This window comes from Salmo salar, unplaced genomic scaffold (assembly GCF_905237065.1).
Source record: "Salmo salar unplaced genomic scaffold, Ssal_v3.1, whole genome shotgun sequence".
Classification (NCBI taxonomy): Eukaryota; Metazoa; Chordata; class Actinopteri; order Salmoniformes; family Salmonidae; genus Salmo; species Salmo salar.
Window position 1 is genome coordinate 56260 of NW_025548094.1, and position 27226 is coordinate 83485.

At 42.4% G+C, this 27226-nt stretch overlaps 1 protein-coding gene across 3 annotated transcripts; it reads right to left on the bottom strand.

Annotated features, from left to right (window-relative positions):
• Positions 1-1351: 1351 nt before the first annotated feature.
• On the bottom strand, positions 1352-16352 carry LOC106597014 (ribose-phosphate pyrophosphokinase-like). Of its 3 annotated transcripts, XR_006763314.1 has the most exons (6): positions 16208-16352; positions 15663-15828; positions 6332-6490; positions 3648-3816; positions 3252-3468; positions 1352-1635 (listed from the first exon to the last, which is right to left on the bottom strand). XR_006763314.1 is itself a non-coding variant. In XM_045711909.1 (3 exons), exons 1-3 carry the CDS (start codon positions 15666-15668, stop codon positions 3682-3684), a joined length of 300 nt encoding a protein of 99 aa, XP_045567865.1. In that variant the 5' UTR covers positions 15669-16102; the 3' UTR covers positions 3680-3681. The 3 variants fall into 3 exon arrangements, 1 of the variants encoding a protein (XP_045567865.1); XR_006763315.1 differs by lacking the exons at positions 6332-6490; positions 16208-16352 and having other exon boundaries at positions 15663-16086; XM_045711909.1 differs by lacking the exons at positions 1352-1635; positions 3252-3468; positions 16208-16352 and having other exon boundaries at positions 3680-3816; positions 15663-16102.
• Positions 16353-27226: the final 10874 nt, after the last annotated feature.

Consider the following 27226-nt stretch of genomic DNA (forward strand, 5'->3'; position numbering starts at 1 on the left):
TTAGAAGGTGTTCACATCTTCTTTCTCCATTAAACCCTCTTTTTATTCTTTATGTTCAGGTAATAGTTCTCAGTCCTCCCCTCCTCCCTCCGGTTTCATTTCAGAATACAAGAGGAGTTCACATATCTGTTTATCCATAGGTATCCGGTTTCACCATTGCCCACGGCAACAACCAATCATCAACGATAAACGGGCAGTTAGACACAAAAAACGCATCTGAAATTGCAAAAGTGGAAGTTGTACTCCCGGTCCCCACCGCTGAGGGGGGGGCATCTCCTTATTACTGTACCTCACCTCAGTCTCCTTCAAGTCTCTGGAGCTCACATCCTGGTCTGGGGTCTCTAATCAGAGGGAGGGAGGGAGGGCATCTCCTTATTACTGTACCTCACCTCAGTCTCCTTCAAGTCTCTGGAGCTCACATCCTGGTCTGGGGTCTCTAATCAGAGGGAGGGAGGGAGGGCATCTCCTTATTACTGTACCTCACCTCAGTCTCCTTCAAGTCTCTGGAGCTCACATCCTGGTCTGGGGTCTCTAATCAGAGGGAGGGAGGGCATCTCCTTATTACTGTACCTCACCTCAGTCTCCTTCAAGTCTCTGGAGCTCACATCCTGGTCTGGGGTCTCTAATCAGAGGGGAGGGAGGGAGGGCATCTCCTTATTACTGTACCTCACCTCAGTCTCCTTCAAGTCTCTGGAGCTCACATCCTGGTCTGGGGTCTCTAATCAGAGGGAGGGAGGGCATCTCCTTATTACTGTACCTCACCTCAGTCTCCTTCAAGTCTCTGGAGCTCACATCCTGGTCTGGGGTCTCTAATCAGAGGGAGGGAGGGCTACTCCTTATTACTGTACCTCACCTCAGTCTCCTTCAAGTCTCTGGAGGTCACATCCTGGTCTGGGGTCTCTAATCAGAGGGAGGGAGGAGGGCATCTCCTTATTACTGTACCTCACCTCAGTCTCCTTCAAGTCTCTGGAGCTCACATCCTGGTCTGGGGTCTCTAATCAGAGGGAGGGAGGGAGGGCTACTCCTTATTACTGTACCTCACCTCAGTCTCCTTCAAGTCTCTGGAGCTCACATCCTGGTCTGGGGTCTCTAATCAGAGGGAGGGAGGGCATCTCCTTATTACTGTACCTCACCTCAGTCTCCTTCAAGTCTCTGGAGCTCACATCCTGGTCTGGGGTCTCTAATCAGAGGGAGGGAGGGCATCTCCTTATTACTGTACCTCACCTCAGTCTCCTTCAAGTCTCTGGAGCTCACATCCTGGTCTGGGGTCTCTAATCAGAGGGAGGGAGGGAGGGCTACTCCTTATTACTGTACCTCACCTCAGTCTCCTTCAAGTCTCTGGAGCTCACATCCTGGTCTGGGGTCTCTAATCAGAGGGAGGGAGGGAGGGCTACTCCTTATTACTGTACCTCACCTCAGTCTCCTTCAAGTCTCTGGAGCTCACATCCTGGTCTGGGGTCTCTAATCAGAGGGAGGGAGGGTGTTGTGTGTGAAATCCCAGCCATGGTGGGATAAGGTAGAGTTCATATCTCTTTCTCTCCCTCTCCTCCTTTCTCAATCTCTCTCTCAGAAAAGGTTCTCTTCAAAGATGACCATCAAGTCGCTCTGGAAGTTGATGTCAATGGTGTCCGCCATCTGTAGAGAGAGGGGGATGAGAGACAGAGCGAGAGAGAGATGCAGTGTTAATCTTTCCCATCTCTTCTCAGCTAAACTACCTCTCCTCTGTATTATTGTAATATAACTGAATATACATAATATAACAAGAATATACATATATTAATACGTATCTTTATGATGATTCTCTCCTCCTCTCTCCTGCTATACCAGTATATCATGTTAGTATTATAGTAGTATTACTGCTATACTAGTATAACATGTTAGTATTATAGTAGTATAACTGCTATACTAGTATAACATGTTAGTATTATAGTAGTATTACTGCTATACTAGTATAACATGTTAGTATTATAGTAGTATAACTGCTATACTAGTATAACATGTTAGTATTATAGTAGTATAACTGCTATAAAGTATTACCGCCTCTCTCCTGCTATACTAGTATAACATGTTAGTATTATAGTAGTATTACTGCTATAAAGTATTACCACCTCTCTTCTGGTAAACTAGTATAACATGTTAGTATTATAGTAGTATAACTGCTATAAAGTATTACCACCTCTCTTCTGCTAGAAAAGTATATTATGTTAGTATTATAGTAGTATAACTGCTATAAAGTATTACCGCCTCTCTCCTGCTATACTAGTATAACATGTTAGTATTATAGTAGTATTACTGCTATAAAGTATTACCGCCTCTCTCCTGCTATACTAGTATAACATGTTAGTATTATAGTAGTATTACTGCTATAAAGTATTACCACCTCTCTCCTGCTATACTAGTATAACATGTTAGTATTATAGTAGTATAACTGCTATAAAGTATTACCACCTCTCTTCTGCTAGAAAAGTATATTATGTTAGTATTATAGTAGTATAACTGCTATAAAGTATTACCACCTCTCTCCTGCTATACCAGTATAACATGTTAGTATTATAGTAGTATTACTGCTATAAAGTATTACCACCTCTCTTCTGCTAGAAAAGTATATTATGTTAGTATTACAGTAGTAAAAACAAACCACACACTGCTCTTGATAGCATCTCTGACGAAGGCCGTGAGGCCGATACGTAAAGCTTATTAAATATCAGTGATACTATCAAGAGCAGTGTGCGGTTTCCTTTTTTCATTCATCCTGTTTCATGCACCTCCAATAAGATTGCTCAGATGTGCGAGTGCCTTTTGAATTTTGTATTACAGTAGTACAAATGGTATTAAGTATTACCACCTCTCTCCTACTATACCAGTATTTTATGATAGTATTATAGTAGTATAACTGCTATAAAGTATTACCACCTCTCTTCTGCTAAACTAGTATTTTATGTTAGTATTATAGTAGTATTACTGCTATAAAGTATTACCACCTCTCTCCTGCTATACTAGTATAACATGTTAGTATTATAGTAGTATTACTGCTATAAAGTATTACCACCTCTCTCCTACTATACTAGTATAACATGTTAGTATTATAGTAGTATTACTGCTATAAAGTATTACCACCTCTCCTGCTATACTAGTATAACATGTTAGTATTATAGTAGTATTACTGCTATAAAGTATTACCACCTCTCTCCTGCTATACTAGTATAACATGTTAGTATTATAGTAGTATTACTGCTATAAAGTATTACCACCTCTCTCCTCCTCCTTTCCTGCTCGCGGCGTCTCGCCAGCTCCCTCTGCTGGTCCATGGCGTTCTGCTGCGGCCGAGGGTGTGGCCTGTTGAGTGGGAGGGGCCTGTGGGGAGTCGGCGGGAGGGGTTGAGGCGAAAGTTGCTCCTGGCGACGGCGAGTGTCCTCCTGGACACGCCCCCTCCCCTGCTGCTCCACAGGGTCCTCGTCGTCACGGCTACTGGAGAAGAGAAAGTGGAGTGTCAGAGGGGATGAGCTTAGATGGGGTGCTAGAATGAGCTTCTCCCTTTATCCATCCTTCCCTTTTTCTCACCATAGTTTCTACCTCGGCTGAGAGGTCTTCTCCCTCTCCTCCTCCTCCTCCTCCTCCCTTTCCCTCCCTCTATCCTTCCCTCTTACCGTAGTTTCTCCTGCTCTCTCCTGGCCTGTGCTTTTAGCTGTTTCTCTCTCTCCTTCTCTCGGGCGACGCGACGGACCTGTTCGAAGCTGTCGCTAGAGGAGCGGACAGCGGAGGCGGGGGTGGACTGAGAACGCTGGGCCAAGAACCCATGTTCTTTAACTTCACATCCTGGGAGGGGAGGGAGAAAGTGTAGTGGGAGGGGGAAGAGTGCCACACAGACATTTCGTTAACACCCACTTTTTAAAGACATTTCACCTCCATTTTAATAACACTGCCTTACAGGAGAAGTTCTTTTTTTTTACAACTAAATCTATTTTATTTATGTAAGTTGAATTTCATAGTAAGGGTCCAAGACACTTTTTTTTTGTGATTTCACATGCTTTTGAGAAACTTACCCCAACCAGCAAATCATGTTTTTGGGAAACCCGAGCAAATCACATCCTCATTTTGTAGTTGTGTTTCGTTAAAGCCTATTTATTGTTGTTACAAGCCGTGTTTCATTAAAGCCTGTGTAAAGTTAATTTGTTTCAATGTACCGGTAGGCACCTGCGGCTTATAGACATGTGCGACTTATTTATGTTCAAAATAATACTTTTTTTAAAAATTCAGTGGGTTCGGCTTATATTCAGGTGCGCTTAATAGTCCGGGAAATTACGCCAGTTGTTCTGTATAGACGCATAAACACTCCCGTCTACAGACTTCCTTTGGACGACCGATATCTAATGAGGCTTTGGCTAGTTGTTCTGGACGACCGATATCTAATGAGGCTTTGGCTAGTTGTTCTGGACGACCGATATCTAATGAGGCTTTGGCTAGTTGTCCTGGACGACCGATATCTAATGAGGCTTTGGCTAGTTGTTCTGGACGACCGATATCTAATGAGGCTTTGGCTAGTTGTCCTGGACGACCGATATCTAATGAGGCTTTGGCTAGTTGTTCTGGACGACCGATATCTAATGAGGCTTTGGCTAGTTGTTCTGGACGACCGATATCTAATGAGGCTTTGGCTAGTTGTCCTGGACGACCGATATCTAATGAGGCTTTGGCTAGTTGTTCTGGACGACCGATATCTAATGAGGCTTTGGCTAGTTGTTCTGGACGACCGATATCTAATGAGGCTTTGGCTAGTTGTTCTGGACGACCGATATCTAATGAGGCTTTGGCTAGTTGTCCTGGACGACCGATATCTAATGAGGCTTTGGCTAGTTGTTCTGGACGACCGATATCTAATGAGGCTTTGGCTAGTTGTTCTGGACGACCGATATCTAATGAGGCTTTGGCTAGTTGTTCTGGACGACCGATATCTAATGAGGCTTTGGCTAGTTGTTCTGGACGACCGATATCTAATGAGGCTTTGGCTAGTTGTTCTGGACGACCGATATCTAATGAGGTTTTGTCTAGTTGTCCTGGACGACCGATATCTAATGAGGCTTTGGCTAGTTGTTCTGGACGACCGATATCTAATGAGGCTTTGGCTAGTTGTTCTGGACGACCGATATCTAATGAGGCTTTGGCTAGTTGTTCTGGACGACCGATATCTAATGAGGCTTTGGCTAGTTGTTCTGGACGACCGATATCTAATGAGGCTTTGGCTAGTTGTTCTGGACGACCGATATCTAATGAGGCTTTGGCTAGTTGTTCTGGACGACCGATATCTAATGAGGCTTTGGCTAGTTGTTCTGGACGACCGATATCTAATGAGGCTTTGGCTAGTTGTTCTGGACGACCGATATCTAATGAGGCTTTGGCTAGTTGTTCTGGACGACCGATATCTAATGAGGCTTTGGCCCCTGAAAAAGGGGAGAAATAATCCCGAGTGTGATACGGTATTGTTTCCTCACTGAGAACTTTTACTGTAATGAGGAAAAGACCGCGATTTCCCCGCGAACTTGGCTGGAGACCAGAGCAATCGATCTCAGGCTCATAGATTAAAGAGCATTTAGTAGATCACAGATTAACACTTTTCCCCTTCAATTTGGCACCACAAAATAAAGTAATCAATATAACGGTTTACACATTCCTTTTACAATTCTTACCTTTTGTACGCTTGATGGATTTTTTACTTTTTAACACAATTATATGAATGTTATCCATCTCTATCAACTAATACAGAATGCATGATATTTTTAACCTTAGATGTTTTAAGATCCTCACATACTATGAACTTACTAATACTTTTTAATGTATAACAGGCTATGAGTATTTCCTGTAACCTGTCACATATACAGGGGGTACCAGGTAGTAATGAGGCTATATACAGGGGGTACCAGGTAGTAATGAGGCTATATACAGGGGGTACCAGGTAGTAATGAGGCTATATACAGGGGGTACCAGGTAGTAATGAGGCTATATACAGGGGGTACCGGGTAGTAATGAGGCTATATACAGGGGGTACCGGGTAGTAATGAGGTTATATACAGGGGGTACCAGGTAGTAATGAGGTTATATACAGGGGGTACCAGGTAGTAATGAGGCTATATACAGGGGGTACCAGGTAGTAATGAGGCTATATACAGGGGGTACCAGGTAGTAATGAGGCTATATACAGGGGGTACCGGGTAGTAATGAGGCTATATACAGGGGGTACCGGGTAGTAATGAGGTTATATACAGGGGGTACCAGGTAGTAATGAGACTATATACAGGGGGTACCGGGTAGTAATGAGGTTATATACAGGGGGTACCTCCTCTCCTCTCTGACTAATGACTGACTCCTGGAGGATCCTGGGAGCGTCCGCGGACAGGATGGCGTGCGTTGCCACGGCGATGATCGTCCCCGCCCCCCTCTCCCTCAGCATCTCCGCTGCCGCCACGAAACCCACCGCATCATCGATGATGTCATCCTGACACACACACACACACACACACACACACACACACACACACACACACACACACACACACACACACAGAGACTGATAGATTATGGTAAAGGTCCTGAGGACAGGGTACTAACCTACCCAACCCTCTAACGGGGTACTAACCTACCCAACCCTCTAACGGGGTACTAACCTACCCAACCCTCTAACAGGGTACTAACCTACCCAACCCTCTAACAGGGTACTAACCTACCCAACCCTCTAACAGGGTACTAACCTACCCAACCCTCTAACGGGGTACTAACCTACCCAACCCTCTAACGGGTACTAACCTACCCAACCCTCTAACGGGGTACTAACCTACCCAACCCTCTAACGGGTACTAACCTACCCAACCCTCTAACGGGGTACTAACCTACCCAACCCTCTAACAGGGTACTAACCTACCCAACCCTCTAACGGGGTACTAACCTACCCAACCCTCTAACGGGGTACTAACCTACCCAACCCTCTAACGGGTACTAACCTACCCAACCCTCTAACGGGGTACTAACCTACCCAACCCTCTAACGGGTACTAACCTACCCAACCCTCTAACGGGGTACTAACCTACCCAACCCTCTAACGGGGTACTAACCTACCCAACCCTCTAACGGGTACTAACCTACCCAACCCTCTAACAGGGTACTAACCTACCCAACCCTCTAACAGGGTACTAACCTACCCAACCCTCTAACGGGGTACTAACCTACCCAACCCTCTAACGGGTACTAACCTACCCAACCCTCTAACGGGGTACTAACCTACCCAACCCTCTAACGGGGTACTAACCTACCCAACCCTCTAACGGGTACTAACCTACCCAACCCTCTAACGGGGTACTAACCTACCCAACCCTCTAACGGGGTACTAACCTACCCAACCCTCTAACGGGTACTAACCTACCCAACCCTCTAACGGGGTACTAACCTACCCAACCCTCTAACGGGTACTAACCTACCCAACCCTCTAACGGGTACTAACCTACCCAACCCTCTAACGGGGTACTAACCTACCCAACCCTCTAACGGGTACTAACCTACCCAACCCTCTAACGGGGTACTAACCTACCCAACCCTCTAACGGTGTACTAACCTACCCAACCCTCTAACGGGGTACTAACCTACCCAACCCTCTAACGGGGTACTAACCTACCCAACCCTCTAACAGGGTACTAACCTACCCAACCCTCTAACAGGGTACTAACCTACCCAACCCTCTAACAGGGTACTAACCTACCCAACCCTCTAACAGGGTACTAACCTACCCAACCCTCTAACAGGGTACTAACCTACCCAACCCTCTAACAGGGTACTAACCTACCCAACCCTCTAACGGGTACTAACCTACCCAACCCTCTAACGGGGTACTAACCTACCCAACCCTCTAACGGGGTACTAACCTACCCAACCCTCTAACGGGGTACTAACCTACCCAACCCTCTAACGGGGTACTAACCTACCCAACCCTCTAACGGGGTACTAACCTACCCAACCCTCTAACAGGGTACTAACCTACCCAACCCTCTAACAGGGTACTAACCTACCCAACCCTCTAACGGGGTACTAACCTACCCAACCCTCTAACGGGTACTAACCTACCCAACCCTCTAACGGGGTACTAACCTACCCAACCCTCTAACGGGGTACTAACCTACCCAACCCTCTAACAGGGTACTAACCTACCCAACCCTCTAACAGGGTACTAACCTACCCAACCCTCTAACAGGGTACTAACCTACCCAACCCTCTAACGGGGTACTAACCTACCCAACCCTCTAACGGGGTACTAATCTACCCAACCCTCTAACAGGGTACTAACCTACCCAACCCTGCCTTTAGGGAACTGTGGTTGTGGGTAGTGTAGTCCTACCTCCTCCTGTATGTACTGCAGTAGGAGGGGGTTGTGGGTAGTGTAGTCCTACCTCCTCCTGTACATACTGCAGTAGGAGGGGGTTGTGGGTAGTGTAATCCTACCTCCTCCTGGATGTACTGCAGTAGGAGGGGGTTGTGGGTAGTGTAGTCCTACCTCCTCCTGTATGTACTGCAGTAGGAGGGGTTGTGGGTAGTGTAGTCCTACCTCCTCCTGTAGATACTGCAGTAGGAGGGGTTGTGGGTAGTGTAGTCCTACCTCCTGTATGTACTGCAGTAGGAGGGGTTGTGGGTAGTGTAGTCCTACCTCCTCCTGTACGTACTGCAGTAGGAGGGGGTTGTGGGTAGTGTAGTCCTACCTCCTCCTGTTTGTACTGCAGTAGGAGGGGGTTGTGGGTAGTGTAATCCTACCTCCTCCTGGATGTACTGCAGTAGGAGGGGGTTATGCAAATTAACTGAATCCCCCCCCAAAAAACATTTCCACTGCATTTCAGCCCTGCCACAAAAGGACCGGCATGTCAGTGATTCTCTCGTTAACAGGTGTGAGTGTTGACGAGGACAAGGCTGGAGATCACTCTGTCATGCTGATTGAGTTCGAATAACAGACTGGAAGCTTCGGGTGTACACCGTTAGTTTATACTGGATACACCTGGTGTACACCGTTAGTTTATACTGGATACACCTGGTGTACACCGTTAGTTTAGGCATCCTATCATTTGAAAATTAGTTGAAAGGCTAAGTGATTCTCCTCCTGAGAAGAAGCTGACAGCCTTCAAACAGAGCAAAAAAAGTGGTCCCAAACAATATGTCAAAATGAATTAAAAAAATTATACAGCTGTCTTTAATAAGATCAAACTGAACTAACTGCTATCTTGAAATGTTGAAAAAGTGTTTTTAAATAGCTCAGTCTATAAATATATAAATAAGTCTAAAAAATATCATACAAGGAGTTTTACCATGATTTCGTGTGCAAGGCCGGACAAACCAAGTCTCGGGCCCTGGGAATGAACATTTTAAAGGTCTGCCTCTTGGAGGGAAAAAAACTTGCTAATTTCCTGCATTCTACACATTTTGTCATGGGGCAGAGAAATGTTTCTTGTTGCAACTATAACGCTAATATCCTGCAGTTCTACACATGTTGTCATGAGGCAGAGAAATGTTTCTTGTTGCAACTATAACGCTAATATCCTGCAGTTCTACACATGTTGTCATGGGGCAGAGAAATGTTTCTTGTTGCAACTATAACGCTAATATCCTGCAGTTCTACACATGTTGTCATGAGGCAGAGAGAAAACGACTGTGTAACGAAGACGCTGTAAGTTGAGAAGCAGGTGAAACGTTTAATAAAACAACAAACGAGACAACATAACAGTAGCGTCTTTGCATGTACACAGGATCAATACTGACTGGGGAAGGAACCTAAGGGAGGGCCAGATATAGGGGTGGTAATAAGTAAGGTAATGGAGTCCAGGTTTGCCTCATGACAACGTGCAGGTGCTCGTAATGATGGATCCCAGGACCGGCGGTTAGTATACCGGCGACGTCAAACACCGGAGGGGAGGAGCGAGAGCAGACGTGACAGACTGCCACCTCTCATTGAAGCCATGGAAGTTCACGGCCGACCGCACCACTGCAGGCATTGTTAGCAGAAAACAGGATCCCCCATAATAGTGAAATAAATAAATAGAAAGTCAATCATGGTACCAATAAATGCTTCTAATACACCAGATGTATGTCCTTGAACCGATTATGTTTAAATCTCATTTAAAAAGCATTTTTGAAACGGTCTGTTTGAGATACAAGTTTGAGGTGGCTTTTTTAAAGTATTTTTTCTCCAATTAATGCTTCGGCCACAAATACGAGTATAGTCAAAATTATTTGGGTATGAGTTAACAGAACATTAGCTTTTAAAAGTTTGATTTTCACTGGACAATTACTTTAAATTACAGTGCATTTATGTAAAAAAAATATAGTATTGAAGTATTGAGATGGAAAATGTATAATAGGTGGAGTACTGTGGATACCAATAGGCTCATGTTGCCCAAGGTTTAATAACAAACATTGTAGATTAATAATATTACATTGTATTGTATTACACCCTCTAAACTTCCACGGATCCCTGGGGCAAAATGTGTTTTTTCAGTTGTTGGATCCCCCCGCTCCCTTTTGCCCTCAGAACAACCTCAATGCGTTGGAGCATGGACTCTACAAGGTGTCGAAAGCATTCCACAGGGATGCTGGCCCATGTTGACTCAAATGCTTCCCACAGTTGTGTCAAGTTGGCTGGATGTCCTTTTGTCTTGCCCATTTACCTTCTGAATGGCACACATACACAGTACATGTCTCAATTGTCTCAAGGCTTAAAAAGCCTTCTTTAACCTGTCTCCTCTCTTTCATCTACACGGATGGAAGTGGATTTAACAGGTGACATCAATAAGGGATCATATCTTTTTCCTGAATCCCCTGTTTTCAATACAGGTATAACGACACTGAGCTTTTTTTCGAAAATGTTTTATGAGGTTGGAGAACACATTTGGGAGGGATCTTGAAACTTTGCCGCAAGTGGATCTTTTAGCAAGACAATAACCCCAAGCACACATCAAAATCCACAAAGAAATGGTTCATTGACCACAAAATCAACATTTTGAATGGCCGTCTCAGGATTTGATCCCCATTGAAAACCTGTGGTTTGAATTGAAGAGGGCAGTCCATAAACGCAGACGAAGGATATCAAGGATCTGGAAATATTCTGTATGGAGGAGTGGTCTAAGATCCATCCCAATGTGTTCTCCAATCATCATTAAAAAAGTGTTTAAGGCTGTGTTGTTATCCTCGCAAGGGGAGGATGCTAGAGTATTAAAAACAGGGGTGCCAATCATTTTGATAATTTTGTATTACTTGTTTAACAAAATCTCTTGCTCTGAGCACTTGCATTAGTATAAAATAATATAATTTTCCTTTTTTTGCATTCAAATACTGTAGAATTAGTAGTATTTGTATTATATATTTTATATAGTATTTTTTGCTCATCTTTCTCAAGGGTGCCAATAATTTGGGACTTGACTGTATGTAATCAAATAGTCCATATTTCAGAGGTACCTTTTGTATGAGGTAAGATGTTCCTTCTAAATCTTGTTATTGCGTAACATTTTTATGCTTGTCTTTGAAACGAATAGTCCAAGAGTACCCAATGTTCAGAACCAGATTTTGGTTTCAGCTGACAACTACATACCTTTGCCTTTCAATCTCCTACACAATATCCCCTTGACTGGTGTGCATGAAGATATCAAGAGAGACAGACATCTAGCAAGAAAAAGTCAATTGGAGGGAACACTGACAGATCAGCGCAACAAGACCATGGATTTTTACACTGGCTGCAGTGAGCAGAAAGCAAGAAAACTCAATAAAAAAATGTGAATGTGGAAATGCGTAAAATAACATTGTGAATCGACTGAGTGAAAACAATTCACAATTCTCCTACATTTACAGTCCTAGTTATCATTGCCCAAAACAAAGGGAATCATTTCAAACATCTCACACATTTTTGCTTATTGTGTCCATTGACTAGAATTCATATATATTTGGGTTAAAAGACCAATTCAGTGGAAAAACAAAATGGGGTAAAAATAGCCCAGCCCAGTTAATATTGACTGCAGCTGCAGCTCCTCAGGCAGCAGCACTCCCACTTCATCTTACGTTAGGGACACAGATCAAGGGTTCTCCAGGGACTGACAGTATTCTTCAAGCTAATTACATCCAGTTTATTTGGGGTGTCAGGTAGCCTAGTGCCTAGTGGTTAGCGCATTGGGCCAGTAACCGAAAGGTTGTTGGATCGAATCCCTGAGCTGACAAGGTAAAAAATCTGTCATTCTGCCCTAAATAAGGCAGTTAACCCACTGTTCCCTGGTAGGCTGTCATTGTAAATAAGAATTTGTTCTTAACTGACTTGCCTAGTCAAAATAAAAGGTTAAATTGACAGCACCTTGTCTCTGCAAGCCAAGTAGGAAGGTTAGTTCACCTCACAAACCAGAGTCCATTTTTTTATTTTGATTAACATCGAGGATGAGTGCCATGGGAACTATCGGTATGGCCCAGCAGGACCAGCCTAAGTGACAGGCCTCACATGTTTAATATAATGCACACAAAATAATGGAGCCCTTAACCTTCACGGCACATTCAACGTTTTTTTTTTCTCTCCATGCAATCCTCGCACGCAGACGTATGCGTGTGTGCAACAGGCTGAATGAAGCTAATGAATCCAACATGGACAGAGAGGCTGCATTGTTTTGTTCATCATGAACCATGCCTATAGACCAATCACCATGACTAATTAGCTCAACTAAGAGCAGCAATTTACTCTACAGGCCATAATGGGAGGTGGAAGCTCAACTTGCAATATTTAATGCTCTTATATAATGACACATAACCAGTGGTGTAAAGTACTCAAGTAAAAATACTTTAAAGTACTACTTAAGTCATTTTCTGGGGGGTATCTGTACTTTACTATTTATATTTGACAACTTTTACTTTTACTTTGCTACCTTCCTAAAGAAAATAATGTACTTTTTACTCCATACATTTTCCCTGACACCCAGAAGTACTTGTTATGTTTCGAATGCTTAGCAAGACAGGAAAAAGGTCAAATTCACACACTTATCAAGAGAACATCCCTGGTCATCCCTTCTAACTCTGGCAGACTCACTAATCACAAATGCGTTGTTTTTAAATGATGTTGGAGTGTTGGAGTGTGCCCCTGGCTATCTGTAAAAAAAAAAGGCAATAAAAAAATGGTGCTGTCTGGTTTGCTGGGAGTTAAAAAAATGAACCCCAAAAGGTTCTTTGAGGAACCATGATAAGGGGTTCTTCGAAGAACTTAGAGGAGTTCCCACAAAATGTTCTTCAAATAACTTTTAGGGGTTCCCCCACAGTTCCAGTTTGAAGAACCCCTAAAGGATACTCCAGGAACCTTTACTTTTTAGAGTGTATATTGATAAAAGTCACCTGGTCCGAGAGACATTTACATAGTTATACATGTATAAACCAATTTGGGGTGAAATAGCGGCCACAACAGACAGACCTGATATCGACCATAATTCGACGTCCATGGACGTCACGTGCTGAGGGGGTATGACCAAAGTTATTCTATTTAGCTACACTTTGTAGTACATTTTTACACTATAATAAATGTTTCTGATGCCACATCGCCCGTTTTCAAAGGGAGTCGTTGGTTTTTAGGGGCAGTCGCTTTTTAGCTTTTTGTCTGAAAGTATTTTCTCAACTGCGATACCAACTCCACTCTATAAGGAATGTGAAATGATTTATACTTGTACTTTTAATACTTAAGTATATTTTAACAATTACATTTACTTTTGATATTTAAAACCAAATACTTTTAGACTTTTACTTTCCCTTTTACTTGAGTAATTTTCTATTAAAGGTATTTTTACTTTTACTCAAGGATGACAATTCAGTACTTTTTTCCACCACTGCACATAACTGAGATTTATAGCTGGTAAGATCCCTGGGTGGACCAATTCAAAACTGTGGGGATATAGAAAATCTGATTACAGCTATTATTATAAATTAAACTGAGCCTTACACTGTGCATTCCATCTCAATTATATGAGGATTAAGAACGACTAAGACCTGAAATCAAAATGCTGAACAAAAGAAAAAAAAGCATTTTGTTTGATGGCATACAGATTTATCTTTTAAGTTTCGGGAGGTACAAGATCTGTACCCTTGTTAAACGTCTTTGGTTGTAACTAAAGTGGAGATGACAGGCGGAAATGTCCCCTGTGTGCCCATAGCAATGCCTGAGGCTGTGGGGGACACTGTCACAACAACTACACAACTGATCCTCACAGCAAGACATGACTTCATCCGCACAATCTTTTAGTTTTACAACAAAACAAATCTCACAAACCAATGCAAATGACAAAAGAGAAGCAGTATAACAATAGACTAACAAATGCCCTTGATACAAATTAAAATGGATATAGAGGTGTCTGTGGAAAGTAAAATGCCTAAGTGGTAGGCAGAAGTGTGTGGTGAACGTTTGAGGAGCAGTGGTAGCTAGCTGGGTAAGGAGGGCTGACTGACCACGGGGCTTATGAAGCTTGTGTTTGTCATGCATGCAGTGGATGTGTGTTTGTTTGTGTGAGGAGAGCCGTGGCGATCTCCTTGGGTGAGAGGCGAGGCGTAGGGAAGGCTGTTGGATTAGGGGGCTAGGTCAGGGCTCCCACCCTGGAGCAGGAATAATGGACTGGCCATCTCTACTCGATGTCCCCCAAGCCAGGGCTGTCTTTACTGTCATGGCCTAGCTGTACTAGAACACAGCAGTGACTCCATCTCTCTCACACTCCCTCGCCTCCTTATCTCTTTTCTACCCTTCTCCAAAGTCCACTCAATCTATGACGACTCCCCCCATACTGCATATCTCTTCCCAGCCTTCTCTTTCCACACCTTCTCTCATCTACCTCTTACTTTCTCTATGAATCCATTTTATTTTGCTGTTACAGGATGTGTGAAGAGCACTGTGAAAGGCGCTTTATTCCTGAATCCAGCTATCCGTAGATCTATAGGTGACTCCTCGCTTGCTCTGTTGATCTTTGTTGTGTTTGTTAACCATGTACAGTAGTCTCATCGTTCTACTCCCTGTCAATATACTGTGGTCTCAATCACACTCATCTAATGAACAGGCACCCCACCCAGAGCACGTCACTCCATCAACTGTCCTGCTGTCTGCAGCTAGGGAGAGCCAGCAGCACAGGACTTAGTGAACAAAGCAACACATATTGTGAGTGTGACTGTATCTGTGTGTACGGTATGAGAAGAGCGATACAGAGACACAGAACGTCATTGTTCTCTACACTCAATCATAAAAGTTCACTTTCCAAAGCACATCTTTGTTTTTTGTTTTTTACCTGGAAGCCATATCAAATATATCTCAGATTATAAGTAAATGCATAGTAACAGCTCATTACCACAATTAAACTAAACAACACAGCCTCTGTCGACACATCATCTGGCTTCAGACAGAAGCTGTTGAATATTTTTTTACCGCAAACATAACATACAGTCTGCAAGCGTATGAAATATACATAACTCGGCATCTAGTAGATATTCAGTTTTCCCGATTATAAACAGATAGAAATGCCATGCACCACAAGTGATTCATTTCAATAAAAAGGCTTACTTCAAGTCTAGCAAACCAAACACTATAATTTCAGTACAACATGCAGTTGAACACATGTACAGTATATAAACTATCAAGAGAATCTCACCTGCATTGTCACTGCACTTGTTAAAAGTCCACCTTTAGTGCCTGCAATATTGTGGAGAAGTATATGGTCCAATGGTCATTGATGCCCTTTTCGGAGTAAATCCGGCTGATAGGAGACAGGAAATGTATAGTCCTTGTATCACGCTGCCTCCACAGAATTCGTACACCTACAGTAGACAGAGAAGCACTGCGTCACTGTACTGTCTTTCTTGCATTCTTTATTTACTTCACTCTCTGTGTTTCAGCCTTCGCTATCTGTCTGTCTCTCTCTCACTCTCTCTCAACCTCTTTTGCTTTCTCTCTCTCTCTCTCTAGTAGTCTCTGAGTCTCTCTCACATGAGCACGCTTTCTCGCTCTTCCACAATTACAGCTGCAAGCTACAGTCCACACAGAGCAGCTTCTCTCTCCCAGTCTCTTTCCCCCACACTTTCCCTCCCCCTTCTGTCTCTCACCACTCCAAGCGACTTATATGCCCTATGTCTTGTGCGCTCTCTACACTCATAAAAAAGGTGCTATCTGTCCCCATAAGAGAACCATTTGACTAACCTTTTTTGGTTCCAAGTAGAACACTTTTGGTTCCTGATAGAAACTTTGAGGTTCCATGTAGAACCATTTCCACAGAGGGTTCTACATGGAACTAGTGCTGAGCGATAAGTGTTTTTTGAGCTCGATTCGGTTTTGGGTTCGATTATAAAAAAATAATTATGTTTTTTTATTTTGTTTACGATAATTTTTTTCAAAATTAAATGCATTATGAAATAATGACATTCAAAGGATTTTAGAGCTTTTTAATTGAAATTCTAAAGCCAACAACAGTGAACATTCACATTCAATTATTTCTGTCAGGTCCACATTGGGTTGACATCAATAGAAAAATAGGAAATTGCTATGAAATAATACAATATTTCAGTTGTGTATATTACTTAGTTTTATTTGATGGCTTTATTATTTTTAATTCCTTAAAGTCATCATCTCATCTCTGCTCAGGCAGTAGCAGCTAGCCAGACAAAGTTATCTCTGCGCACCCTGTACTGTACTGTCTTTAGTCATCCTATTCAGCTAGGCAAGCCTGCCTAAGTATGTTGCAGAGCTGTCTGACAAAATTATTTGACTAGCTCTTCAAAGTAGATAACCAACCTGGACTGGGGGTAGATGTAACTTAGTAAACGAAATCTGGGACACTTCAATTATACTGAACAAAAATATAAATGCAATGTGCAACAATTTCAAAGATTTTACTGAGTTACAGTTCATATAAGGAAATCAGTCAATTTAAATAAATTCATTAGACCCTAATCTATGGATTTCACATGACAATATTGAATAAAATATTCAATATTTTATCAATATTGATAAAACAATATTGGCCTCATTATGGGCCTCAGAATCTCGTCACGGTATTTATGTGCATTCAAATTGCCATTTTTTTGTTGTCTGTATTTTATGCCTACCCATACCATAACCCCACCGCCACCATGGGGCACTATGTTCACACGTTGACATCAGCAAACCTCTCGCCCACACAACGCCATACACGTGGTCTGCGGTTGAGAGGCCGGTTGGTCGTACTGCCAAATTCTTTAAAGCAACGTTGGAGGTGGCTTCTGGTAGAGAAATTAACATTAAATTATCTGGCAACAGCTTTGGTGGACATTCTTGCAGTCAGCATGCCAATTGCACGGTCCCTCAAAACTTGAGACATCTGTGGCATTGTGTTGTGTGACAAAACTGCACATTTTAGAGTGGCCCTTTATTGTCCCCCAGCACAAGGTGCACCTGTGTAATGATCATGCTGTTTATTCAGCTTCTTGATATGCCACACCTGTCAGGTGGATGGATTATCTTAGCAAAAGAGAAATGCTCACTAACAAGGATGTAAACAAAATGTGAGAGAAATAAGCTTTTTGTGCGTATGGAACATTTCTGGGATATTTTATTTCAGCTCATGAAACATGGGACCAACACTTTACATGTTGAGTTTATATTTTTGTTCAATGTAGTATGATGTTACGAATTACAATTCGTATGATATGTTGCTAATTGCAATTTGTTATGAATTGCAAATAATGCAATATGTTATGAATTTGCAAAACTTCAAATTTGTTGTGGCTAACGTTAGCTAGGTGGCTAACACTAACCTTAACTAGGTGGCTAACGTTAGCTAAGCTAGAGGATAGGGTTAGGGGTTATTGTTAGGGTTAAGGTTAGGGTTGAGGTTAGGAGTTTGGTTAAAGGGATAAGGTTAGGGGATTTTTTAGCTAACATGCCAAGTAGTTGCAAAGTAGCTAAAAAGTAGTTGCTAATTAGCAAAAATGTTAAAGTTGTACATGATGACATTCAAATACACAACCTTTGGGTTGCTAGACCCAACCACCCCGACCAACCACCCAACTTTTGTTTTTGCCATAATTAACCTTCTGTCTTATGTAACCATACCAAACATAACACATCATACTAATTTGGAGGTCCCGGATTTACATTTACTATGTTACATCTAGTCTATGAGACCAGGCTGAGTTAAGGCATACTTTCACAAACTGTCTCTATCCCTCTCTCATTGTTGTGTTGTGTACATCTCCTATGTGGTTTATGCGGTCTGTGTGTATCTAACCTAAAGTAGCAGGCGTAAAAGTTTCTCTCTGTCCGAGCTGGAAAGAACAGCCAGCTTGCAGAGGTGCAAAATGTACTCAATAGTCATAGTTGAGTAAAAGTAAAGATACCTTAATAGAAAATGACTCAAGTAGTAGTGGAAGTCACCCAGTAAAATACGACTTCAGTAATTAGATTTTTATTTTAATTTAACTAGGAAAGTCAGTTAAGAACAAATATTTATTATTTACAATGACGGCCTACCCTGGTCAAAACCGGACGACGCTGGGCCAATTGTGCGCCACCCTATGGGACTCTCAATCACGGCCGGATGTGATACAGCCTGGATTCAAACCAGGGACTGAAGTGACACCTCTTGCACTGAGATGCAGTGCCTTAGACCGCTGCGCCACTCAGGAATAAAAGTCTAAAAGTATTTGGATTTAAATATACTTAAAAAAAATGGAATTGCTAAAGTAAAAATAATTTCAAAATACTTATATTAAGCAAACCAGATGGCACAATGTTTTTTGTGGATAGCAAGAAAGACATCTGCCTCACCTGCCCTGAATGACGGGTTGCCACTGGCTAGTACACATGATTCAATTATTTTGGATAAGATATTTGTATTTGTCAAAAGGGCAGTTGAGCATCGTGTCACCAGAATAAGACCCTCGATATTTATTGGAAAGGAGCACCAAGCTCATCACCGTGCACTTTCAACACTGTGAAATTCATCATAATATACTTAATCTGTTGCCTAAGAAACTGCATGGTTTCCTGAGTAGTAGTGGGAGGGCCACACTCAATATCATCGCGTGACAAGTTTACTTCGATATGATGGAAATGACATAAAGATTTGAGCATAAAGGCGTTTCCACCGCCATTTCTCGCATAATTAATTTTACAGACAAAAATATCCCACCATGTCGAACGAACAAATTAAAAACTGTTGATAAAAACGTGGTTAATGTAGTTAATTACGACATTTCTGCGCTGAACTAGGTTGAATATTTGGTTAATGAAAACTACAACTCCCTTCAGCCCAGTGTCCCACATAGTTCTTGACTTGATTTCTCTCGTGAATGGTTTGATTTCTCTCTGGAGAAACGGCGCGTTGGGATCACAGAAATAACGAACTAAATGGAATTCAAGTCATTGAACCCACATTGGTCAATTAGTTGTTGAATAACCGGAGAAAAAAAATACGAAATTTCGGTTAATCGCTCAGCACTTGCCCTCTCTCCAGTGCTTAATTTTAGCCGGATCCTACTGGAACAGGATCTGGCACCTCTCCGTCTTGGAACAGTTTCGTTTTGTCCGGATCCGGTACCTCTTCTGGCATGAAAAATAATTGTCACTTTTTGCAATGTAAAGATTCTAATAAACGTGATCAAAGTTCTTTGGAGTTGCCTCTTCTTTAATCCCCCCCATCTCTCACTACAATGAGATTCACTTTCTATTATCTCTCTCTCCCGCTCTCTACTCCGATAGACATGAGCCTGCAACTCTCATCTCTCCAGCATTGCAATTCATAATGTCCTTATAGAGCCGCGCAAAGGGTTGAAATACATTTGACAAAGTTATGGTTACTGCTGTCTGTTGAGAAATAAATTAAATAGGCCTAGGCTATTGATGGATTCAATGTCGTTTTCATTGATCTCAGATTCTCAGTTTGTCCGTGTCTAAATTGCCTGTCATTTCGATCATTTTGTGCTTTCAAGACAACTTGGAACTCGAAAAAAATAAGCCGAATCATGATGTCAGTGATCGTCAGGTCGGAAAGTCGGAGCTCTAGAAGAGGCCAGAGTTCCCCATGTGGAATTTCAAATTGGATGACCATCCAAAACAAATTTTTCCAGTCTGAGCTCGTTATTTCCCCAATTTCGCAGTTGTCTTGAACGCACGGAAGTCTGAAGTCGTAGATTGCCCAACTCCGAGTTCCCAGTTGTTTTGAACGCAGCATTAAAAAAGATCGTGCCAAAATCTCCAATCGTAAAATGACGTAGAATTGCATTAAATGCGTTTATAAAAAGGCCAAACATTTTCTGGACCCTAGGCCACAAACCTTTTTTCCCCCATGTGGGCAACTTCTGTAAATGCCTCTACTTACTGCTCTATGCCACTACGCAAATGTGATGATATGCATGCAATGCAGGTCACCCCCCTCTCGTGCTCACTTGTTCCGGCAACTCCTGATTTACAAATTAGGCACTGTCTAGCTCTTTTTTTCTCCCTCAGTCAGTCTTTTTCCAGTAACTCCACAGTCAACAACTCCACAGTCAACAACGTCTAGCCTAGGGGTGTCAAATTCGATTCACAAGTGTCTGCGGGTTTTTGGTTTTTCCTTTCAATAAAGACCTAGACAACCAGGTGAGGGGAGTTCCTAACTAATTAGTGACCTTAATTAATCTATCAAGTACAAGGGTGGAGGGATAACCTGCAGACTCTTGGCCCTCTGTGGAATGAGTTTGACACGTGACTAACCCTTACCTAGCTCTCTCTCTCTCTCTCTGTGGCTTGTATTCTTTCCCCTGGCTTCCTTGTTTGGGCACTCTCTCCCTCCCCTACTCGCTCTCTCCTCTTCCCCCTTTCTCTCCTTTCTCCCCCTCTCTACTCTGTTCCTCTCTCATTCTTCCACCCCTGGCAGTGCACTCTTAATCCCCCCGCCAGAGTCCATGCCCTTGTAGAGCAGAGAGCATACGCTGGCGACCGTCAGCCCAGCTCCAGTTGATGAGGTAGCAGCATATCGCTTAGGGGCCCTGGCATGGGTCACATCCTGCCACGGCCCTGCCGCAGCCTTCAGGGAGGCACCATCCTAGTCAACTCCCCCTCCACTATCACTGCACTTCATGTGTAAGCACTGAGCATTCATGGCTGCTTCACCCAATCATAATAACTTATCACAATAAAATAACAACAGCTTGCAGTCAACGGTAGATCCACCTAGCCAGGTAAACACTTCTTTAATCACTAGATTGTAATACTGGGGTGGTGAACTATTAATGACTTACCACATAATTGTTAACAATATATAAATGAACGTCATATAAATGCACACACTCAATCTCATAGCAATATAACAAGGTCATTCTTCTTTCCGATTTGGATAATCTGGCAACGTCAAAGCATTCCCCCTAGCATGTCCATGTTTGTCTTGTCTTATAATGCATTTGTGTGGTATGGAGCCCACATACCTTCAAATCCAGAAGGCTAAATTAAAATGGCGTGCTGACTGTTAATGGAGTGGGACAAACATATGACTTCACTGTCTGTTGTGGCTTCAAGCTCATGTAATGAATAATACAACAGTCTCCACCTGTATCAGTGCAGTCAATGGGCCTGACAGTTGCTATTTATATGTATATTTTCAGCACAGTGTCTTCCCTCCACGATCACACTCAGTCAACTTGTCCTTGAATTACACAGACAAGATAGCAAAACAATACCCAGAGAAAAGACAGTTTATTATCCTCTTTTAAAAGCTAATCAGCATGTAGTGACATAGCCTGATGCAAAATAGAAATTCCAGGAGAAAAACTCTCCATGTAACTAAATTATGCTCTGAATGAAAGTAAGCTCACCCATGCGGTTAATTTGACTAATTTTCTGAAATGACTTTTGTTTCTCATGAGGCGATGTAGCTAGCTAATGAGTTTGTCGGTCCACTCCAGCTGAATAATATGTATAGAGATCCTATTAAATAACTATTCTAGTATTCTAATTCATAATTCTATGGTCATATGACCCACAATGAGAGACAACTGGGGAATGCAGCTGATCGGTAGATTACTACGCTGACATCACAATGTCAGACCTGGGAAGCACTGCTCCCATTGCCTTCCCATGCCCTCCGCCCATTTTCTCGGTCAGTCACAGCACCCCACCCACCCTTTTCCCCACCCCCTCCCACTTAATGACCCCATACCTCATTATGATCTGCAAAGTCCCTTGGTGTCCTCTCACCATATTTATTTTTAATTGAACCTTTATTTAACTAGGTAAGTCAGTTGAGAGCAAATTCTTATTTACAATGACGGCCTACCAAAGGCAAAAGGCCTCCTGCAGAGACGTGGGCCTGGGATTAAAAATAAAAATAAAAACAATATAAATATAGGACAAAACACACATCAAAACAAGAGAGACAACACAACATATGGTCCCCCACAGCACACCCTATCTCTTTAAAGGTACGGCACTCTGGTAAGAATGTACTGTATTTTCAACCACATGGCTGTCAGGTAGAGTCATAGCATCTGTACTGAGAGTGGTGTTATTGATATTTTTGCTACGAGTGCTTTACTATGTAGATTCTCCTCTTGTCATTTGTGAATTATTCCATCCTGTCTCAGAAGCACTCTGATGTAGCCAATGGTAATGTGCAGTTTGAACCATAACAACGTTTTAGTAAAGGGATGAGGGATGGCACTGGAGAAATGAAACCACTTTCAAAATTATAGACAGAGTTATGAATGCAAGGACTGACCTTCCACGGTATCAAAGTTATAGTTTTAACCAGGTTTTGAGGCTATACAGTGTTTGTTTACATTCACATTGTTTCCAAACAATGGAGTTAAACTAGATTATATTTTGCATTCTGATGGGGTACAACAGTTAAACTAAGGTCATAAATAGATGTATTGAAAAGTTGTTGACAAGCAGCCAGCAGCCAGTCCTCCAGACTGCTGCCTGAGCACCTTTGTCTGCTCACACAAGCTGTGCTCTGCTTTGATACCAACACAGAAATATATAGAAAGTCACTGATTTAATATTTCATATTTGTAACGAACATCTAACAACAGATGTCTGTTTGTATGTGGTCTGACAGAGGTTTGAGGACAGTGAAGGTCAAATGCGTAAGCATCATAAATGATTGCACTCTGAAGCAACAAATCTATAAATTAAACTGTTGACAGGATTATATCTTTGCCCCTTGGTGGAGTCAATCAAACTAAAAGACGTCAAGAAAAGTCAAGAAAGTCCACAGCCCACTTGCCTGACTCCTGCTATTCAGAAGAGTACAATTTTTTATTAAGGGTCTGGAAAAATACACAACACTATTTACATAGATAGAGAGGCTCCTCAATGGGAGCAGCACTTGTGAATACAATGAATTCAACTGAAATACAATGAACTCTTATGACTCAGAGCAATGGATTTGAAATATTCTTTCAAAATAAAATATCAAAGAAATGAATGACGTCCAGAGTTACAAAATTCCTGTAGTTGTCATTCAAGACTATGTGATAACTTGTTGATCTCAGGAGGTTTTGAATGTTATATGATCACATATGACTCAGGCATTTGAGTCACCTGGTTCAAAGGGACAGTTCACCATCCTCTGATTGGCAATCAGTGTGTGGTGTAAACCTTTGTTGATTCCGTATTGAATAGCAGTGATTGAATCAACGTGAATAGCTTGAAACATTCATGTAAGACCTTTGTATAGACAGACATAGCTATCCTGATTTGTGCTGCAGCGAAAATAGAGAGGATGCATAGTACAGTAATGCATAGTACAGCAACGTGAAAGTGCAACCATACAGCTGAAGAGTAAAGGCTGGTAACAGTGCACCAACTCGTCTCTTTCTCCTGCTTTAAAAACCTTTTACTGCAGAGGACTACATCAGTGTCACACAGAGTGTTTCTTGGTAGTCAAACAAATCTACTTTGAAACAAAAGTACTCCACTCGTAGGAGTGGTTTGTTCATAACCATCCTCCTTTTTGAGGCCACTAGGTCATTTGACTGCAGGAAAGGGCTACAGCTGGAATCCTTAATTGGTGAAACTGCCACATCCGTTTGGGATTACAACAACAAAGAAGTTACTGCAAACAAACCAACACTGTTTTTCCCTCTGACATTATTGCATGCGTGATAGAACAGCACAATATGTACTGCAATTTTCTGACGTCGCTGCCGGAGTCTCCTCTCCTCTGTTTCAACAACAAAACAAAAACAATAACAAAGAAAAAAAAAACACACACAAAACACACAAAAAAAAAAAACACAAACATCACACACACACAGAACACAACACACAAAAAAAACACAACACACACACACACACACACACAGACACACACAGAAAAAGGTACAACAACAAACACACACACACACACACACACACACACACACACACACACACACACACACACACACACACACAGAGATTTGGTCCTCAGATACTCAAGAAGTTCTAAAGCTGCACCAATGAGAGCATCTTGACTGGCTGCTTCGCCGTCTGGTATGGCAACTGCACCGCCCTTGACCACAAGGCTCTACAGAGGGTGGTGCGGACAGCCTAGTACTTCTCTGGGGCCGAACTCCATGCCATCCTGGACGTTTATACCAGGCGGTGTCTAAGGAAGGCCCAGGAAATTGCCAAAGACTTCAGCCACCTAAGCACATGGACTGTTCTCTGTGCTACCGGAGCAATGGGTCTCAGACCAACAGGCTCCAAGATAGCTTCTATCTTGAAAGCAATTAGACTGCTGAATAGCTTCTCAGACTATCTGTACTGACTCTACCTGCACTGGCTATATACACATACACATGTCTCGATCAAACACACACACACATAACACACTCACGCATACTGATGTCACATACACACACACACACACGCCACCACAGACTCACACCCAGCATATGCACTGCTGCTACTTTTCACTCTTATTATTATATTTATATATATACTGCTCAAAAAAATAAAGGGAACACTTAAACAACACATCCTAGATCTGAATGAAAGAAATAATCTTAAATACTTTTTTCTTTACATAGTTGAATGTGCTGACAACAGAATCACACAAAAATAATCAATGGAAATCCAATTTATCAACCCATGGAGGTCTGGATTTGGAGTCACACTCAAAATTAAAGTGGAAAACCACACTACAGGCTGATCCAACTTTCATGTAATGTCCTTGAAACAAGTCAAAATGAGGCTCAGTAGTGTGTGTGGCCTCCACGTGCCTGTATGACCTCCTTACAACGCCTGGGCATGCTCCTGATGAGGTGGCGGATGGTCTCCTGAGGGATCTCCTCCCAGACCTGGACTAAAGCATCCGCCAACTCCTGGACAGTCTGTGGTGCAACGTGGCGTTGGTGGATGGAGCGAGACATGATGTCCCAGATGTGCTCAATTGGATTCAGGTCTGGGGAACGGGCGGGCCAGTCCATAGCATCAATGCCTTCCTCTTGCAGGAACTGCTGACACACTCCAGCCACATGAGGTCTAGCATTGTCTTGCATTAGGAGGAACCCAGGGCCAACCGCACCAGCATATGGTCTCACAAGGGGTCTGAGGATCTCATCTCGGTACCTAATGGCAGTCAGGCTACCTCTCAATTTAGAACACACATTTAGAACCCTCGTTTAGAACGCTCATTTAAACGCTCATTTAGAACCCTCGTTTAGAACGCTCATTTAGAACCCTCGTTTAGAACGCTCATTTAGAACGCTCTTTTAGAACGCTCCTTTAGAACGCTCCTTTAGAACGCTCTTTTAGAACCCTCATTTAGAACCCTCGTTTAGAACCCTCATTTAGAACGCTCTTTTAGAACCCTCATTTAGAACGCTCATTTACAACAATCAGCGTTTGAGCTGGACACTTTTTTCAGAAACTATTTACACAAAAACACACACAGTCCTTACAAAGTTTATCTCCAGAATGTGAGCAGTTTATTTTTTGAAGGAAATGGTTCATATATTCACAGAAGTATATATATTTAATCACTGAACAGTAGCAGAACTTACTTCATCTGTTCCTGACTCTGGATAGTGGATTAAAAAGACCACCTGTTGTTACATCAACACCAGACATCATGATTCATGGAAATGGACATTGTATTTTATCAAATATGAAAACCTTAAATCTCTTCAAATTCAAAACAGTCAGAAAATAAGGATTGTACATAAAACAGAGCAGAATAAATCATCACATCTGGGGACCATCACCACCAGCATGACTAGTATCTATGTGGACCCTACTACAGTTTAACCAGCTCAGCTTTAGACTACACCAGCATGACTAGTATCTATGTGGACCCTACTACAGTTTAACCAGCTCAGCTATAGACTACACCAGCATGACTAGTATCTATGTGGACCCTACTACAGTTTAACCAGCTCAGCTATAGACTACACCAGCATGACTAGTATCTATGTGGACCCTACTACAGTTTAACCAGCTCAGCTATAGACTACACCAGCATGACTAGTATCTATGTGGACCCTACTACAGTTTAACCAGCTCAGCTATAGACTACACCCGCATGACTAGTATCTATGTGGACCCTACTACAGTTTAACCAGCTCAGCTATAGACTACACCAGCATGACTATATCTATGTGGACCCTACTACAGTTTAACCAGCTCAGCTATAGACTACACCAGCATGACTAGTATCTATGTGGACCCTACTACAGTTTAACCAGCTCAGCTATAGACTACACCAGCATGACTAGTATCTATGTGGACCCTACTACAGTTTAACCAGCTCAGCTATAGACTACACCAGCATGACTAGTATCTATGTGGACCCTACTACAGTTTAACCAGCTCAGCTATAGACTACACCAGCGTGACTAGTATCTATGTGGACCCTACTACAGTTTAACCAGCTCAGCTATAGACGACACCAGCATGACTAGTATCTATGTGGACCCTACTACAGTTTAACCAGCTCAGCTATAGACTACACCAGCATGACTAGTATCTATGTGGACCCTACTACAGTTTAACCAGCTCAGCTATAGACTACACCAGCATGACTAGTATCTATGTGTACCCTACTACAGTTTAACCAGCTCAGCTATAGACTACACCAGCATGACTAGTATCTATGTGGACCCTACTACAGTTTAACCAGCTCAGCTATAGACTACACCAGCATGACTAGTATCTATGTGGACCCTACTACAGTTTAACCAGCTCAGCTATAGACTACACCAGCATGACTAGTATCTATGT

What these genes read in the sequence shown, in the direction of transcription:
- LOC106597014 (XM_045711909.1), bottom strand. An exon ending in TTAGTCAGAGAGGAGAGGAG is followed by an intron (nt 3,817 to 6,331) that starts GTACCCCCTGTA and finishes CTCCCCTCCCAG; the next exon opens with GATGTGAAGTTAAAGAACAT.